The sequence below is a fragment of the Opisthocomus hoazin genome, chromosome 5 (genome assembly GCF_030867145.1).
Source record: "Opisthocomus hoazin isolate bOpiHoa1 chromosome 5, bOpiHoa1.hap1, whole genome shotgun sequence".
NCBI classification, from domain to species: Eukaryota; Metazoa; Chordata; class Aves; order Opisthocomiformes; family Opisthocomidae; genus Opisthocomus; species Opisthocomus hoazin.
The window spans coordinates 61589996-61605760 of NC_134418.1; the positions used below are offsets into that span (position 1 = coordinate 61589996).

Consider the following 15765-nt stretch of genomic DNA (forward strand, 5'->3'; position numbering starts at 1 on the left):
AGCTAGCTAAGGAGAATTACTATTCCCCCCTCCCCCCCATTTTGTAAAAAGCTGCCAATTAAAAGCATTTTGCTCAAGAAAATCTAGTAATTACTACAGCTACAGAACAGCTTCATGAAAACAGCAGCTGAACTTGGAAGAGCCAAGGAGACTAGAGCACCTTTCCTCAAAGAGACCGAAAAGACTCAGCATTAGAAGAGCCACAAACACATGCTGTATGTGATGGGAGCTGAAGACGTATGTCAGAGTACGTCTGGAGGAATGCAAACTAGGCCAGAAAAAAAGAGAATTTCAATACAGAGAAGCAATGAACACTGGTTATTGTTCCCGCTGTAAAATGGGCCAGCTGCTGGTCACTTACCCCAAGGATCTTCCTCTGGCACTTCGAACACTCAGGGGCAAAGAACTTCTCATAGCAGACCTCGCAATACAGAGCCCCTTTCTCTTCCACAAATCCAATGTAAGCCATAGAGGTTTTGCAATGAGCACAGTTAAACTCCTCTGGATGCCACGACTTCCCCAAAGCAACCAAGAAGGGTCCTCTGATTAGAAAGAAGAGGATTTTGTCAGCAAATGCCCCTGCAAAAGCCGTTCACAGGCTTAACCGCCGACACCTCTGTGCCATTGCTACGCTGTTCACAGCCATATTCTGCTCCATCCCTCCTTCCTCCTACAGGCCTGAAGGAAGCATCAACTGTTGACTCTACCTATTCCCATTGAACTATCTCCCAGAAACACCTGACCACAATACACACTAATTCTCTTTGCTTCACTGCATTTCAGAAATTGTAATTTAGAACTGCATTAGATACAGTGCTGAAGTGGCTGCTAGGGAAGACAAGAAGAAAGATCTTGCCCGTGTTCCCAGCTATTTTCATCTGTTGCGTACGGATATTTCACTCAGTGACACGATCAGCTCTCCTTCAGCGTGCATTTGTATCGAGGCCACAAATGTTCAAGTAGACTTGTCTCCTTTAAGAACTAACAATATCAGTTTCTCGTGAGACAAAAATTCAATTGCTGTCTTTATCCAACAAGTTTCTTATAGGATAACCACCCATCCCAGTTGCTGGTGTATTTTTCGGTTGGGTGGGATGGGTGGTGTGGTGTCTTTTTTTTTTTTCCCCTTTTTCTTCAGAAGCTAGTTAAAATAGGACCATTTTCTCCAAATACAGAGCCTCCTCTGTTATCCGCAAACACAAAATAACAATGCTTTTAATAGCACTTCTCTGGCTAGTGCGACAAAGGTTAATAGAAATGGACGGGTTTATTTTGTCTCAGTCAACAAAAAATTCTCAGTTTGTAACTCCTAAACCTCAGGCATATGCCATTCATTTGAAAACATATTCCGCATGCTAATTTCTTTAATGAACATATTTACTTTAATGAGGTGCCTCCAAGGTCCCACCAACACTCAACCCTCCAGGTTTTAGGTGAACTTTGTAATTCAAATTCATCTCTCTCACCAGATTTCCCATTTTTGCAATACCAGTATTTCTGATCTAATACTTCACTGCAAAAAAAAAGTGTAAGGTGCTAATATCAGCACGCTGTTGCTACACATTTTTTTGGAAATTGAGTAAGTAACAAGAACATTTTTGTGTAAGATAAGATTCTCATATGAGGAAAGCAACAGAGAAGGAAAAAAACCTTAACATTTGTTTCCAGGGTTGTACTGACTCTAAGATGGGAATACAAGTGGGCAGAGGACAGGAGGCAGCTTCACTGAGAGTAGAGGGTAATTGTTTTCATTTCTATTCTACATTTTCTCCAGAGATGCTACATATTTTCAACGTGATGAGAAGTCAAAAATAAGGGACTTGAACAGATTTAGGACAACTCACACACCTTCTGAGATGATGAACGTATTTAATCTGCAAGAGTTTCTTCTGTTCACCCCTGATTATCGGAGAGAAAGGAGAGAAAACCATCTCCTGGAGAGCAGCTCATAGCCCTTTAAGGAGGGAGCCGGGGTCGAGCGCAGCTCTCCGGCCCCTGCTCCCAGCGGATGCCCGAGCAGTGCAAACACTGACCTAACCCGATACCCTCCTGCCGCTCTACAAGCACCTTTTTACATCAATGCCCTTTCAGTTATGTACTGATCAAACAATACAAGCCCTCATGTACAACAAAGTGCTCTCAGTGTGCTGTGTCAGCACAGGCTAATTTAACAGATTCATTAACACAGGGCTGACACCGAAGAGGCTCTCCCAGCTCCAGGTAGGATTGAGTTTCTGGCCATCTGTACCAAAATGACAGGCTCGGCTAGCTCTGCAATGGAAAGCAAGTGCACTAGCGACGGGAGGGGAAGGAATTTTCACAACATCTGCTGCGTTTAGCTCTCCAGAGTTTACAGCTCTGACACGTTGAGGTTAGCCATTTAGGAGAGCGCGCAGTAACCCAGACGGATGGGGAACAGCCCGAGAGTGCATCTACGGAGTTTCTTTCCCAAAGTCCCCAGACAGCTGTGGCTGTGCCCTGCACAATGTCTCCGAGGTGTTCCATTAGCAGGCTGGCTCCCTGTGCACATGTGTCCAGAAGAATGCTTTCTAAATACAATTTTACTTTTAATCAGGCCATAGTTTAAACATGTCAAGCTGATGCTGCAGCTTAATGACACCAGCGACTTGAAAGCTGCCCTAAAGAATGCAGAAGAAAGAAAAAAAAAATAAACACCTGTCATGCAAAATACATTAAAACATGATATTCAGAACTTGGAGGTGTTCCTGGTCTCTGCATATTTTTGTGATTGAAACGACAGCTTCCAGTAATGAAAGGCATTTATGTGCTATATTCATTTGAAAAGGAGTTTAAGGCCCCGATTTGAGTACAGGGGCCGCATGCCCACACTCGCACAACTTGATGGGAAGTAGGTAGGGCCTGAAATGCTAGGAAGATGGCTGCAGATGGCTTCATCCTTCCTCCCCTATTTAAAAACAAACAAAAAAAACAACCCCAACAAAAAAATCCCACATGCCTCTGTCAACCAGAACATATTTTTAAAGGTGATGCTAACTCCCCATATGTTCCTTCTGTCCAAAGATATGGGACGATATAACTAGCAAGTCAGCTATGAATGCGCCTCTATGCCAGGCTACTTTGACATGCTAAGGATTTCTGAACAAATTTCTGACATCACCATCCAGACCACTCGTTGTAATATTGTTTTGTTTTGTTTTTAAAGAGATTCTGATGTATTTACAACAGTATTCACAGAATCTTACGCCCCAAAGGATCACCAGGTACATTAATTTGGCAGCCACCTAAAATGTCTGGATCCTGCATGTAGCAATGATACAGTGGCAAATTGGAAGAAGTAAATAACATACATGGAACATAAGTCTAATTTCACTATCTTTCCCCTTGTAACTAAATATAACTTTATCAGTATGGTCATGATGTATTAGTAGGCTAATAATCTAGCTTCTCATGTGGCTTTTATTATGATAGCAAGCCAGAACTGAAATTCGGTGGTAGAGAGATCAAAAAGATTTCCACATCTGCTAAGTAGGCCACTTATTTTACAGTACTCATTTTTACTCATTTTTCACCATACAGCAGTCTACACTCCGGAAAGCTTTTTCTTCTCCTCACTTGAAAATGCCATGATGCATAATTCCTGTATAGGAGATGCTGAAGGGAAGCACCATTCATACTTTCTCCCTTTTGCCTTCAAAAAGAATTAAGCTGTATGAAAAGGTGATAAAGGCAAATCATCATTCATAAGCAGACACACCAAAGAGCATGTTCTCAATGGAGATCTCCAGGAAAACATATTTGGACTTCAAAGGAAGAGCCAGCTCTGCACTGCAGCACTCGGTAAGACTGCGTGGGATCCAGAAGTATTGGTTGGGAAATGTCAGAAGTTTGTCAGACCGTCACAGCAAGTAGGTCATGGGAAATTTAGTTTGCCTCCAGCTTTGATTCTTTTAGACATGGAAAAAAAAGCTGACTTAATGAAGCTTTGGAAAAAAATGGAATCTTCAGACAATCACTGTATGAATAATTAAAGACATTTTAAAAAGTTATAAGATGTCTCTAAGAAATGGTTTTGGCTCAATTAGCCATGGTTATTCTATGCCTGAGTGTAAAGTAACCAACTCCAGAACGCATTTTGGCTTCAAAAGAGATGTACAATGCAATGTCACTTGATCCTCCTCCTACCTTTTCATAGGCAGTGCTACCACTAAGAGCATGAACTGTAATTATGCTAAAACTTAAATTCAAAATGCCATTGCAGTCTTTTAAATCCACTGTATGCTGTGAATATGAGGCATATGTGGCATTGATTAATGAATGCCAACTCATCCGCAAATTAAATAATGCTTGCTTTTAATAATTGAGGTGGCATTTAACATATGCAGAACTATAAGGATTTAAACACCATCAGCAAATTACAAAGAAGTTCAACATGGGTATCAGTTACTATTCACAGAGAGGTGTCACTTACAATAGGTGATGATGGCTCAAGTACTGTAGAGCAGGGCTCCGCAGTTTCTCCTCATGCAGCCACCATGGAGCAAAGGCTGCTCCATGGACCAACACACTCCCCCTACTCACAGGGTGGCAGCTCATTTGCTTTTTAGTGTGATCAAAGCAGGGAGTAGCAGCAAGTGATTCAAGGACCAAGATGAGAGGTTGGTGGCTCAGGAGTGACCTGTGGACTGTGCTGTGAGACCCCACAGCCCAGAGCATCAGCAAACCCTGCTAAACCATGCATGCTGTAATAGGCATTGAAGTCTCTTGCATGAAAGATGCAGCATATAGTGAAATTGCTATGTTTGTATTTATTTTTAAAGTGAAATGATGGTAACAAAGAGGAAAGTGCATGGTTGCTTGCATATTATTTGCTAGACACAAATCCAAAGCTCTCCACTGACCAGGGAAAAATAAAGGCAGAAGACTAAAGACAGACAGGATGGTTATATAGGCCAAACTGCTCAATGAATCAAACGAATCTCATCCAAAAAGTGTGTAGACATTTGATCTCCCATTTTGCAGTGAAGCAAAAAATCTAGATTAGAAAAGATGTACACCTATGCTGTGAATTTGTGTAAGTTTCTTCTGTTGCTTCAAGGGGATACAGAACTTGCATTTTTTATTTCCTTGACATATACAATAGAAGTAGGAAAACCTTCCCCAAAACATCAAAGAACAGTTAGCAAAGAGTCCTCTAAAATTAACATGATGGTAACTGAACTGGTAGTGAACTATCAGAACAGAAATCCAATGGAAGTAAACAAGCTGGATTCTATTCAACCTAGAGATCAAGTCAGTTGAGTTAGTTACATCTTCTGAAGCAATATCCATGCCTCAACAACCCTTTCAGTGAAGAAATGTTTCCCAATGTCTAATCTACACCTCCCCTGGCACAACTTGAGGCCGTTTCCTCTCGTCCTATCACTGTCACTTGGGAGAAGAGACTGACATGGCGTGGCCTCACCAGTGCCAAATACAGGGGGACGATCACCTCCCTACTCCTGCTGGCCACACCATTCCTGATACAAGCCAGGATGCCGTTGGCCTTCTTGGCCACCTGGGCACACTGCTGGCTCATGTTCAGCTGGCTGTTGACCAGCATCCCAAGGTCCTTTTCCACCAGGCAGCTTTCCAGCCACTTTTCCCCAAGCCTGTAGTGTTGCTTGGGGTTGTTGTGACACAAGTGCAGGACTCAGTACTTGGCCTTGTTGAACCTCATACAATTGGCCTCGGCCCATCAATCCAGTCTGTCCAGATCCCTCTGCAGAGCCTTCCTACCATGTTCCTCTGATCAACACTCCTGCCCAACTTCGTGTCATCTGCAAACTTACTGAGGGTGCACTCGATCCCCTCCTTCAGATCACTGACAAAAATATTAAACAGAACTGGCCCCACTACTGAGCCCTAGGGAACACTACTTGTGACCAGCCACCAACTGGATTTAACTCCATTTGCCACCATTCTTTGGGCATGGCCACCCAGCCAGTTTTTCACACAGCAAAGAGTATGCCCGTCCAAGCCATGAGCAGCTAATTTCTCCAGGAGAATGCTGTGGGAAACAGTGTCAAAAACTTTACCAAATTCCAGACAAACAACATCCACAGCCTTTCCCTCATCCACTAAGCAGGTCACCTTGTCATAGAAGTAGATCAGGTTAGTCCAGCAGGACCTGCCTTTCATTATCCCATGCTGACTGTGCCCGATTGCCTGGTAGTCCTGTATGTCCACAACCTTCCTTGGCACTGACGTCAGATCAAGAGGCCTGTAGTTCCTGAGATCTTCCTTCCAGCCCTTCTTATAGATGGGCATCACGCTTGTTAACCCCCAGTCAACTGGGACCTCCCCGCTTGGCCAGGACTGCTGACAGATGATGGAAAGTGGCTTGGCAAGCAGCTCCGCCAGCTCCCTCGGTACCCTTGGGTGGATCCCATCCAGCCCCATAGACTTGTGTGTGTCTGAGTGGTGTAGCAGGTGGCTATTTCCCCTTGGATTACGGGGGCTTCATTCTGCTCCCTGTCCCTGTCTTCCAGCTCAGGGGGCTGGGTACCCTGCAAACAACTGGTCATACTATGATAGACTGAGGCAAAGGCGGCATTAATCTCACTTGGCAAACTCATGTTTGTATTGCTAAATCTTTTCTACCCATGTTATGCAAGTGAAGGATACCAGCTACCATAATACCCAAAGGCCAGAGAGCCCACCAAAGAGATTGAAATCTAACACTGCAGGAAATTATTATTAATCTAGTCCTAGCAACTGTTAAATCTCTATTCCTCGCTTTTCTTATATGGGTGAGGTCTGCTATTTTTCCTCTTCTCAATTAGAAATTCCAGTTTATAAATCAACATTTGTGACAAGTTAGTCTTTTTAAGAGTATATTCTGTCATTGGTTTCAACTAGCTAATGTTCTCATTTTTATTGGAATGGGTGTGTAAGTGAAAACTAACTCGCTTACTTTTCTCTGGTTTTACTTTTGCTCTACTCCACCCAGCTTTCTGGTTCTCTGTAAAACAGGTTGTAAGGCTGTGACTGTTTGCAGTTCACAATGTTTTCCTCCATTACTCTCATTCTCAGTTCTGTTAGATAACCCATGCATGAAAACAGTGTTCTGCATTACTGAAATGAAAAGCCTTAAAAACACTTGTGACTAAGGAATCAAAAGCCATGAAAGCAAAACAAAGCCCTAATGTCAGAGAGCCCGCGGGACGAATAGATACCAACCTAATGACTTGATTGCAGTGCGCACACATGGGAGTACGCTTTCCTGCAGGAATATGCTCTGCCCTCTGAACCAACGTGTCTTGCTCATTTAGCTGAGGTGCTGTCACAAATTTTTCACTCGGGGCAGTTGTTCCAGGTGGTTTAATACTGTTTGATGTCCATCCACTGGCAGGAGCTGGGGAAAGAGTGCCAAAAGCATTTAGAAGACTGTCTTTCAGTACCAAGTAAACTATTTTGAAATACAAGCAACTGGCAACATTTGCCTAACATCCTTGTCCAGTGCATAGCTGCCTATTTAAAGGAACAAATTGAAAAGCACTTATTTTCCCTTCCTCCTCCACCAGGTCCTACCTACTTTATGAAATGTCTGTGAAATAACACAGAATGGTTTTGGCTAACTTGAAGTAGCGGACAAATTTCAACATACTAAAGAAGTTAGGCGAAAGAATATACAACCTGTGAAGGCATTATTTTGCTTTAGATACAAAAGCTGAAGCCAAGAATATCAGTGTATGAACAGAGACAGGAGAATATGACATACCTACTCAAAACATTTCACACTGAGTGAAATAGATGATACATCATCACTAGCAGATTAAACAAGAGTACACATTCAATACAACACGGTCAGGAACTTAAAATACAGTACTGTATAAGGAAAACATATTTCTAAATCAAATTTAAACTCTAGTCTAGACCACTAGATACTGCCAATCTGAAGCACTCCAAAGGCCACGTTCACATCCTCTTTATAAAAGTTATGACATTGAAATAAAAACCTGATGCTTTCATAAATGTATGCATCCACATACTTCCATTTGCACTCCGATTTTTAGAGTCGTAGAGTAGACATAAGCTTTCACAGAGCACGACAAATGCATTTGCAAAAATGAAAGGCACCGATGATACTGTTGCCAAGGGTAATGAAGAAACAAACGGTCCTCTGCTTTTCTTTCTCCCCTACTGATATATGTACCTTGGTAACGTACAAGCTACAGCAACACGAGTTTATGGAGCAGTTATTCCTGTCAAGTGGAGAATTCTTTTTCTTTTTGGTATGCTAAACCCCCCCACATTTCCACAGCCTTTTGCTTCTAATCACAGGCAAGAGAAACTGTGAGTGTTTACTCAGTGTCCTGGTTTGGCACAGCTTTACTAAAACTTTGTAAATCAAAAAGTGAAATTAAGATTTGAGTGGAAGCTCAGAGAGAAACAACCAAGCAATGACAGAGATCTCGGACAGCACAGGATGATGCTTCTGTTGCAATGAGGCAACATCAGGGCATTGGTATGTCGCTTCGCAAAAAGAGTAGTTTGTGGAGCTGTTAATTTTTGTGCTAGTCTTGCTCTCCCATCTTTCATATCATCTTCCAGGGAAAAGATGAAAAATTGTTTCTCATTATCTCAACGTAATGCTGATCAGCCTCCATCCTACAGAAAAGCTGCAAATAGCTTTCAGGTAAAATACTGCACTCCGTGGAAGTGGCATACTAATCCATGGAGAAGATAAATTTAAGCAACAGTAACATACATAAATTTCAACAGAAATGGCAATTCCCTATTATTTACAGAAGATAGCCACACACCACATAATTTAATCAAACCAGTCCAGTGAACTTTAATTAACAACACCTCCCCACACACACACACATATATTTGTAAGCTAAAGCAACACAGCTGGAAGAGAAACCCTTTTTAACACAAATACTTTTGTACCATAATTATGCTTGGTATTAATCCACTGATACAGGCTCAATACCTACTTTTGCTTACTCTTTCTTTGTACGAAAAAGCAAGGTAGTCATTTTTTTGTCTAACTCACTGGGTGGTTCGTCAGATCTTCTGGAATCAGATAATTTCAAGACTGATATATTTTTGGATCCTTTTCAATATCTGAATTAGCAAAAATTATACCAGCTCATCAGTGGTTTTTGTTGTGCTTTGGTTTTTGTTTTTAAATATAAAACTATTGTTTATATTTAATGTAGAATTAATTAACTTGCAATATATTGAAAAATAACATCTTGATTCTAGAAACATTCAGCATTCCCGAGCAGAAAGTATTTAGGAATAGAAGCACTGGATCTTGAACAAATCACTCTGCTACTGTGGTTCATTTTAGATTATAAATGCCTGCTAAACTGAAAACACAGGAACAGATAAAAATGGAAAAGGTGGCAGAAAGGCTTTGAAGACATGAACAATAGTGGGTTTGATTAATAGCACTTTCCTCTCCTGTCATCACACATGGCTTTCTAATATTCAGGTCCCATTTCACAAGAAGACAAAAAATACACACTAAAAATAAATCTGTTTGAAGACTGCTTTTGCCATAAATCAAATTGCAGCACACCTTCTAATATATTGGTAATTTCTGTTTATCTGCTAAATCCCAAAACCCATTCAGACACATCAGCTAGCTCTTGTTTGCACTGTGTAGCTAAAAAAAGTCCTTCTGCTTGCTTAAAGAGGAAAAAAGTACAAACACCACAATTATTGCCTTTTCTTTGGTCTCATTACAGCTTTCATTAGTGCTGTTTTTATGAATGATGCTTTTCTGAACACTACTCAACTTTGAAGTTACTACTGGCCAGGAGCAGGATTTGTCTACACAAATCTTCTCTCAGTTGTTAGACAAATCAGTCATTTCTGAATTATCAAAGCACTAAAAAAGGAGAAAAGGAGATAGCCCATCAGTTTTGAAAATAAATTTGGTCTATTAATGACCCTATGTTAAAACAAAAATTTTCTTTCATGCAAACCATACTATAAACCACACAAATTTGTACCGTGTTGAGAAAGAGCTGTGGCCTAAGCAAAAACAAGCTGGGCATTTAGCATGAGGACCAGTAAAGACAGATGGACCACTTCCACTGAAATCGGTGAGCTCGAGTTCAACACCCAGACCTGCAGCAGACACAGGACTCCCATGTGAACACAGCCACAATGCAAACGAATAAGGGCAATAACAAATAAGCCCCAAGTCTTCAGATACTTCTATATTTGCCACAGTACTTTTGGATACTGGACAAAATGAAGTTCTAAAAGGTTTTTCAACTGTCATTTGTAAATTTATGTCACTATTTGGTCTACTACGACAGGAAAAATATCTAATTGATGACCACAGATGCCATCAGCAGCTAAGAACTAAGACAGGAAAGGCTGCCTTCTGCTCAAACATCCTTGAAAAGCAAGACCTTAAAGCATTTTATTAAATGCTCACTTCTTCCATCTCTCAAGGCCAGTGTAAAGCCATGAAGCTCCCTGCCATGCTTACAGTTTGTCTCCACTGTATTCTCTCAAGGGGTATTTTTCTCTTTGCTGGTATTCACACGAAGACCTTGTTGGTCTTGCACAGTATTATTCCCCTCTATTCCTGTTCTGAAGTGAGCTCAAGTTTATTTCAGTTCCGTTTTTTTTCATCCTAATGAAGACGAGTCAGTTTGCTTCCATTGCCTTTAGATCCACATTTATTAAAGAAAATACACCAGCAAAGTACAGTAACAGCTACTTCACCATGTTTATTACACTGGTTGTTTTTTATAAACCTTCTACAGTTGTTCTGCTAGATTTTATTTTTCACCACAGATCACTCTCCCTTTCTCACCGCTTGATTTGCCTCAGCCTTACCTTCCTCATTCTCATCTGAACATCAGCCGGAGGACAGCCTTTATTGCCCACTTGAGTCTTTCCACAGGCCACAAACCTACATTTAACACTCCAGTAATTTCAGCAAAGGTTCATTACTTCCACTGCAACCCGTGGAACCTTTTTTTGTTAGTGGTGGTATTTTTTTTTTTGTTTGGTTCGGCTTATTCTTCTTATTTTAAAACCCTCACTATTAGTTCTCTACTTAAAATTTACATGAATTCTCAGTATTTTTTTCCAACAATATTCCACCTCTTGTGGATTTCAGAATTTCAAATATTAGGTCTGTTTTCTTATTTAGAATGAACATTGATGTTTCCCAACTATTCCTTCTACTTAAACAGCAAGTTTAACACTCCCATACTGAACAAGATGGTTTCTTCTGCAAGCAGAGAGGAAGGGAACGCTCTCAGAGTTCCCGCATTCTCCTCCTCTCCTTTCTCTTCCCTATTCCCTTGCAAACCTTTCAGGTTGAAACACAACCACATGATTTCAAGAAAAACATCAGGTCCAGAAAATTTATGCAGGTGTTTTTTCTTGCAATGAGAAGCTTTTACCAGGGCACACCAGTAACAACAAGGTAGGTACAAATTATTACACTCAATCTAAGCAAAGACCTCTCAACTCTTGGCAATCAATCTAAGCTCTCCTGTGGTTTGTGCTTTATACTTTGCTTTTTACTTTTTACATATATGATTTTGGATCCCATCAGCAGCTCTGTTCTCAAAGAGTGCTGGGGAGGTGCCCTGGTACTCAAGATCTGGCGAGGTGCACACACATTTTTAACTGTGAACGATGACCACGTGGGGATGGGAAACCACTCCAGCTGCCTCGCGACACAATCTCACCATGTATTTCCTGTGTGCCACCTTTGTTGCTTGAGTTGGGACACAGCACAGCAACTTTGGCAGGTGCTCTGCAGAATTATGAATCACGATATATAAATACAATAAATAAATAAAAAGAAATAATTTATAGGAATTATACACCCTATTGGGAGCTAGTCTACTCTAAGTGCCAGGTTTGGTCATGAAAAGATCTCTGTGGCCAAATTTCAGAGTTTTGCAGGCTTCACTTCACCTTCGCTCTCTTTAATTAAACCTTCTAAAGCACGGTTCATTTACACTTGTGTATTGTCATAGCTGGCTTTTTTAAAACAGAAAATACTCTGTACCTGACTATTAACTTTCTACTTTATTAGGTTTAAGTTTAGCAAACCCTCAGTGTTTGCTTTCACTAAACTCCTTGGTATGGCTAGTTTAATATTTAACAAAGTTTTAGGCAAGGTAAAGAACTGGCTTTTTTTCTTTCTCAAAAATCCCAGTGTGACTTTGCCCTCGTTAGACTAACAATAGGCTGTTCCATCGCTGAGCACATGGATAACTGCAAACACTGGCGAAAGGTTTGGAAGACAAAAGGAGAAAGGCGGTGCCAAAGTCACTTTGACAGCGGTTCTCCGGTGCGTAGCAACAATACAACAGCCTGAACTGTTTAACGCTCACTTAAACATAACATCAGACTTCATGTAATATCTATAAATAACAATGCTACTTTAAGCGGAGGGAGTGCCAGAACTTCATTTTAAAGTGTTCTAACTCAGTGATTTATACGCTGCTATCAAACTACTGTATTATAAATGGAAAATATAAACTTCATACGTCCAATTTTCTGACTTTTCTTAATATATCTGTACAGTAAGAGATCTTCCTGTTTCTCCTCTCCAAAGCAAACAGATGGCCGGATGAAGTAACGTGTCTGAAAAGCTCGGCTGTCAGCTCATTACATTAGCCGTATATAACACCCCATCCACTACCAGGCCCACGTGAAATTGCACAAGTTCAATGGAGAAAGCTACAGGACAAGCAAGAGGGGAGGGAAAAAAAAAAACACCAACCCAAACCACAAAAAAAACCCCCAAACCCCAAACCCCTGTGCTCAGCAGTTCTCTTTTTGTTTCCTACAGAGTCTTAGAAGCACAGTCAGAGGTAAACCCCTGTCACTGATTAAAGGCTGAACAGGAAGGATTAAACCATTATCATGTCTTTAAATGCTGGCGAAGGCTGGTATGCGACCCATGGAAAATCACAACAGGTGCCACCCCGGCCCAATTTCAACAGCCCCTGCAACTGGAGGGGCTAGTTCCTGTGCTAGCAACCAGCCTTTCAACTGGAAAGGCTCCGGCTAAATTAGCTGTAAAGCATCTTAATTGAAATGAGTATGGTGGTTTTGGCTCACTCAGCCTGACTCCTTGTGATTTGTTACATCACATACCGTCACAAATTTGGCACAACTGGCGTTGCTTTTACCGAAAACGTGCCTCAAGGAGACAGAGAAAACGAAGACCTGTACAACAGCGTCTCATTTCTCTGGAGCAACAGTTAAGAAACTCATTTGGTAGCTTTCTGCAGGTAACATTTTTCCTCCCTCGCTTTTAGCTCCTCTTCTGACCTCAACAGCTTGACTATGCCTGCGGAGCATGACTATCCAGTCTCGCTGACACGCAGATTATCTGCCAGTTGCATGGAGCTGATGTTTAACATTGAATAGCGATAAGAATGCATTTACCAGAGGTATATTGACTTTTCATGTGTTGAACAAATATTAGGCATAATTTTTGGATGTCCTACACCTGTACGTCTGAACAAGACACATCACTGCTCTGAGCTGGTGCTAGAGAACGAAGGGGAACTGATCTGATGAGCCAGTCTGTGACAAGCAGCTAATTGCTTTTTTAAGAAATCAAAGATGATTTGCTAATTTTGCAAGTCGGTCAATGTTCCCACTCGATGGGTGTGAAATAACCACAGAGACAAATAACCTCTTCATCTCCGTTTAAACGACTAGAGAAAGGAATATGCATCTGATTTATGTATGCAATTAGTTTAAGTGCACAGCTTGGTGCAATAGCACATGAATTTAGCAACATCAAATCACAGGAAAATTGTCAAAGGTCATATTTGTAAGCTGAATTTCTGTTCAGCAGATAGTTTAGTGAGGTACACCAGGTCATTCTGCCTCCAACAAGTAGGTGGCATATTTCTGCATCAGTATTATGATCTGCCCCTTCTTAAATACAAACACTCAAGTTTTAGAAACATATTCATTTTTTCACCATGTCTGCAGGAGTTACAATTTCATACTACCATCAAATTAAGGTTGACATTTATAAATTACTCTGGTTTCACAATGGGTTTTGCTTGGCTAAGTGACTTCACATTACTTCACTTGTAAGAATAAATTCCTGTGGTTTGCTGTCACATGATGATATAATCATTTAGATTAGATGAAAAATTAATAAGAATAACAGTTCATACACCAGGATCAGGAAGCTTTTGTGTTTTGACCTGTCAATCATACCACTTTTATGGACAAGGCCTTCTGTTTTTATGAATGGTGACTGCATCGTGGAGGAGCAATCTTTAACAATCTTTTTCAGTGAAAAATACTGGAACTGTTTATATTTTGGGACTGTTTCCAGCAGAGGTCTTGCCAACAATATAAGGGTTTGCCTCGTAGTGTTACTCCAGTTTCTTCCTCAAGTTCAGACCATGGTCCTCAATAGGCACGTAGCCATTTGAACCTCTATAGTAACTAGTCCTGCCTTTAATTCCCTGTTCTACAAAGGAAACAGGGATGAGAGGGCCCTAAAAACAAAATTGCAGAACTTTATGAACAAGGTGATGCTGACACAATAGTTTGGTTGCCTTTTCCATGCAGAAGTATTCCCAATGCTGACGGGCCATCAACTTAACTTAGTCAGGGTGGCCTGTAAGGTCAATAGAACTGAGATAGGGGCTGGGCTAATTACAAATTAAATGCAGAAAAACAAGCGACCAGTAGAGAAAGTGCCACAGTCCATCCCTTCATGGGCTTTGAGCAAGGCCTTACTGGCAGGACAAGCATTTTACAATACCACAGTAAATCTCTGTGCCTTCCTCCCTCTCCCCAGCTTCATATTGTTTGACATTATGGTCAAACCCCCCAGCCTGATATGGTCTGGATTTTTCAGGTCAAACCCCCCAATCTGACTTGGTCTGGATTTTTACCCCATTTTCCTTAGCAAACCTCTACAGAACAAGCAACAAGAAAGAAGAAAAAGACCCAAACCGTCAGTATATGCAGGACAGGATGTCAAATCACACCTAGGAGCAGGTTTGTATTTTCTTCTGCTTTTAAAGTTCTAATATCCTCGAGGGAATGGGATATAGGAAAAACAAACCAACCACAACACACAGCAAGACAGCACGCTAAGGATAACTCCAGAGATGGTAAATGCAAGTCTACCAAACACATGAAAACAACTGCAAGGAAAAAGCAGAATTTTTCAAACTAAGTTGTCTAGGGAGCAATTTTTCTGTGCTTGCAGTCAGCTTCCAAGCGTGTTCCCTCTGCTGAAGGGAGCATGTGCTTAACACATGTGCTGGCTCGGGATTAGGCAACTGACAGTTGTGGGTATTGCAGAATATGCTGGCATTCCCGAGCAGCTCTGCTGGAAGGGATTATATATCCCAGTGGTATCAGGCCGAGAGAGACCCTGAGAATAAGGAAATTGGCACATCTGGGTAACCGGTCACTTCAAATTGCAAGCTTTGGACACTTCTATCGCAAACCCTCCCCGTCCCATCTTTGTAACTTAGCTGCCAAGCCTAGGAGGAATGAAGGTCATCACCTGCAACAAAACCCTCCTCTCCAAGCAGCAGACCAGCTTTTCTGGCCACCAGCTGCACCAGCTCATGATGGGACCCACAGGATCCCGCCAGACCCCCACGAGCGAACAAGATGCTGCCTGCCCGGCTCCTGAAGGGGAAGGCAGGACGCGGTGCTGGAAGTGCTGTGCCTGGCACCCAGCCTCTCCAGTCCCCACCGCGCCAGCAGCTCGCCCTCTGACAACAGTGTCTGGAACACGCCAGGAAAGAG

At 41.6% G+C, this 15765-nt stretch overlaps 1 protein-coding gene across 5 annotated transcripts in view; it reads right to left on the bottom strand.

Annotated features, from left to right (window-relative positions):
• Positions 1-15765, bottom strand: part of PDLIM5 (PDZ and LIM domain 5) — a 131908-nt gene that overhangs the window by 8483 nt on the left and 107660 nt on the right. For all 5 annotated transcript variants that reach the window (XM_075421491.1, XM_075421490.1, XM_075421489.1 and 2 more), the window contains 2 exons: positions 7201-7375; positions 362-542 (listed from right to left, as the gene is read on the bottom strand). In XM_075421491.1, the coding sequence (XP_075277606.1) occupies positions 362-542; positions 7201-7375 (356 nt within the window). The remainder of the gene's footprint in view (positions 1-361; positions 543-7200; positions 7376-15765) is intronic.